This window comes from Etheostoma cragini, chromosome 11, assembly GCF_013103735.1.
Source record: "Etheostoma cragini isolate CJK2018 chromosome 11, CSU_Ecrag_1.0, whole genome shotgun sequence".
In the NCBI taxonomy this organism is placed as follows: domain Eukaryota; kingdom Metazoa; phylum Chordata; class Actinopteri; order Perciformes; family Percidae; genus Etheostoma; species Etheostoma cragini.
Genome location: NC_048417.1, coordinates 17,414,088 through 17,417,121, shown reverse-complemented (window position 1 = coordinate 17,417,121; position 3,034 = coordinate 17,414,088). Strand labels below are relative to the sequence as shown.

At 36.2% G+C, this 3,034-nt stretch overlaps 1 protein-coding gene across 1 annotated transcript in view; it reads right to left on the bottom strand.

Annotated features, from left to right (window-relative positions):
- Positions 1-2,462, bottom strand: part of abca12 (ATP-binding cassette, sub-family A (ABC1), member 12) — a 65,716-nt gene extending 63,254 nt beyond the window's left edge. The window contains exons 1-2 of the mRNA XM_034885265.1: positions 2,200-2,462; positions 176-253 (exon numbers count right to left, since the gene is read on the bottom strand). Coding sequence (XP_034741156.1) covers positions 176-241 — 66 coding nt within the window. The 5' untranslated portion in view covers positions 242-253; positions 2,200-2,462. The remainder of the gene's footprint in view (positions 1-175; positions 254-2,199) is intronic.
- Between the last annotated feature and the right edge of the window lie 572 nt (positions 2,463-3,034).

The following is a 3,034-nucleotide window of genomic DNA, read 5'->3' as shown; positions in this document are numbered from 1 at the left end:
TGTGTGTGTGTGTGTGTGTGTGTCTGTGTGTGTGTACTGTACATTTCAAGTAATACATGGTTCAATATTCCTGAAATATGAAGTATCTTGTTTGTGAAGGAGTTATTTATGTGATTTATTCTGTGTGCTTGTAAGGAAATAAATTTAGTTCCCACTCCATTTAAAAGTCACTCACTGGCTGTCTGATAACGGCCAGTCCGTTCTTCCAGAGAAGAAGTTTCAGCTGCCGGAAGAAGGCCATTGGTAGAGGAGACTAAAATGAAGACACAATTAATGAGAATGATCCATCCATATACATATGACTGTGGGTCAAACCACTTATATGATGTACACATAGTTGAGATTTAAAGTATCTTTTCTTTTTTAACCCTTTTTCATATTTTTGTTACACAGCCAATGTTCCGGGGTCTGGTGGACCCACCACCTTATTAGGCCTTTAAATCAAGACAGCCATGACAGTTTATGTAAAAAACACTTGATACAGATGTTCAATTTAGCTCAGTTATATGATATACATGATTTATGGTTCATTTTTGCCATTTACCCCTGTAACACACATGTAAGTCTTTGCTAACATTTATGATAATATGATCATTTTCGTTTTTTTGTGAGAAAACAAGGACATTCATTTGTAAAGAAAGGTAAAACAAAATAGAAAAAAGATTTTTGATCATTGTTGGTGCTTATTTCTCAGAACTTAATTAGGACAGGTGAATGTGCTTGGAATGTAAAGATTTGGTAACTTTGTGTGGGAATGGCAGGTGCAGAAAGATAACATGCCTGCACAAAGACACCTACACATACACACACACACACACACAGCAGGCCCATTTAGGTGGGAAACAGTTAAGTTTCCTAGCACCTAAAATTATCACACAATTATTCAGAGGTGCAAAGTAACAAAATACATATACTCTTGTTATTGCATTGTGTAGTTTTGTTGTGTATTTTTCCAGTAGTTTTTTAAATCTATAATTTAAAATGTACCTTATTACGTAGTGAGTGAAGTATTGTATTTTGCTACACTACAAATTTCATCCGTTACTGAGTAAAAAAAAGAAAAAATCATTTTCAAAAATCAAAAGGAAGAAAATCAACTGTGCCCGGAACCACTAGGCTACATCTAGGCTACCTACCAGCACCTAATCTATCTGTAGGAGCCAATGAGATGGAGGTGGATCAGTAGAGCGACGACGGTTTTGAGACTGTTTCAGTAGAAATGCTAGCTGATAGAATTCTGCGGCCTAAAACGACAAAAAAATCCTCGGCCACATTTAAAAGACTGTTTTTCATTTAAATTCAAGAGAGTTAGGACCAATAGTAGCCAATCATCATCCAATGCCAGATGTGCCTGACGAAAGGTAAATGGGCAGCATTCCTCCACATATGATCTGCGGAAGCATGTTTTGGTAAGTATGTGTGCATTGGTACTTTTTCATGACAAATAGCAAAATTGACAACATGTCATGTTTGATATGTGTTTTGTTATGTTTTTATTACATGTGGCCTATAGACATTTGTACAGATGTTTATAAATTTGTATAGATTCTTCTTTAATTAAAAACAAAATGGTTTGTGATTTATGTACCCTTGTCCTATTTTCATTATTGCCCCCCCACCCCCCACACCTCCGTTTTACCGTTTTAGTTTTTTGTGTAACAAAGTAACTTTTTAAATGAACTACGTATTCCTTTTACTTGAATAATCTTTCAAATAGGTAATGTAACTTGTACTTGAGTAATATTTCATCAAAGTATTGATACAATATTTTAGTACTTGTTCCACCCCATGCAATTATTACACTCGACCCGAACATGTAATAGTTGTGTGTGTGTGTGGGGGGGCTGGCTCACAGAAAATGAGCCATTGCCAATGAGTTTGAGTTATATAGGGTAGCTATAGGATACTCTATTACAGTAGTCTATTACAGTAGTCTGACATTTCAGATATAACAGATAAAGATACTGTTTAAATATAACCATATAAAAGAGTAATAATTAACTTTAATTAAAAAATGTATAACATTTTAAAAAACGTTTTCATAAACTATTACTGGCCTACAAAATTAACTTATCACAAATCTACAGGCATAAAGTAACATCTGAATGAGAGTAAAACTACTTCATTCTTTATACATAAGAATAACAACAACAATAATATTAAAGTAATCATAGCCCACTAATAAACCACTGGACCTACCTGGTTGCGTCTGTCCTATTAAATTTGATATTGATTTGTTATCTGACTGTAGCTCTCAGGATTACGAAGGACATGGTGTCGGTGGGCCCTAGCACGATGCCCTTTCCATTAGTCGGGGATAGGAGTAAATCAGGAACAGAAAGACGTCGCAGAAACTGGATATCGATGAATGCAACAGCAGGCTTCACCTCTGCGTTCCTTGTTGAGTGCGTATGCGAGCAGCCGCACCTGTGTCAGATATGGTGCCTGTGAGGGAGGGCGCCCCCGCCTGCACTAAACAAAGGAAAGGTGACTTCTAGGAACAATTAACTGTGCACGTAGGCTCCCAGCGATTCATTGTTGCGAAACTTTGTGCCAAACAACTTTAGGCTATATCTAGATCATCATTTAATCGACTTGTATAGTAAATAACGGCATATCTAAAATCAAATGTGGTTTTTGTTTACTGCTGGTTGTCTGTAGACGGTTAACCCACCACTGATGGTCACATTTCAGATTTCAGCCTCATTTACTCTACCTACCTAACACCCCCAACCCTCTCGTAACACTCTCTGTAAAAGCTGCAATGGTTTTAAATTCAAATTCAGTAAAGATTACACAGCATAATATACTTTGACTAATATTCCTTAATGAGTAAGACTTTTTTTTTTAAATCATCTTTCATAACGTAACCAAAATATTACTTTGTAATAACCCTCCATTGCAATACATGATGATCACCTAGGCGTGTGTGTTGAGGCTTTTCAGAATTGTTTGACCTCAAGTAGAAGAAGTAGTAGTAGCTATTGTTTTTATTTAGGATCCAACTTCCGTGGAAAATTCCTCCGGATTCTCT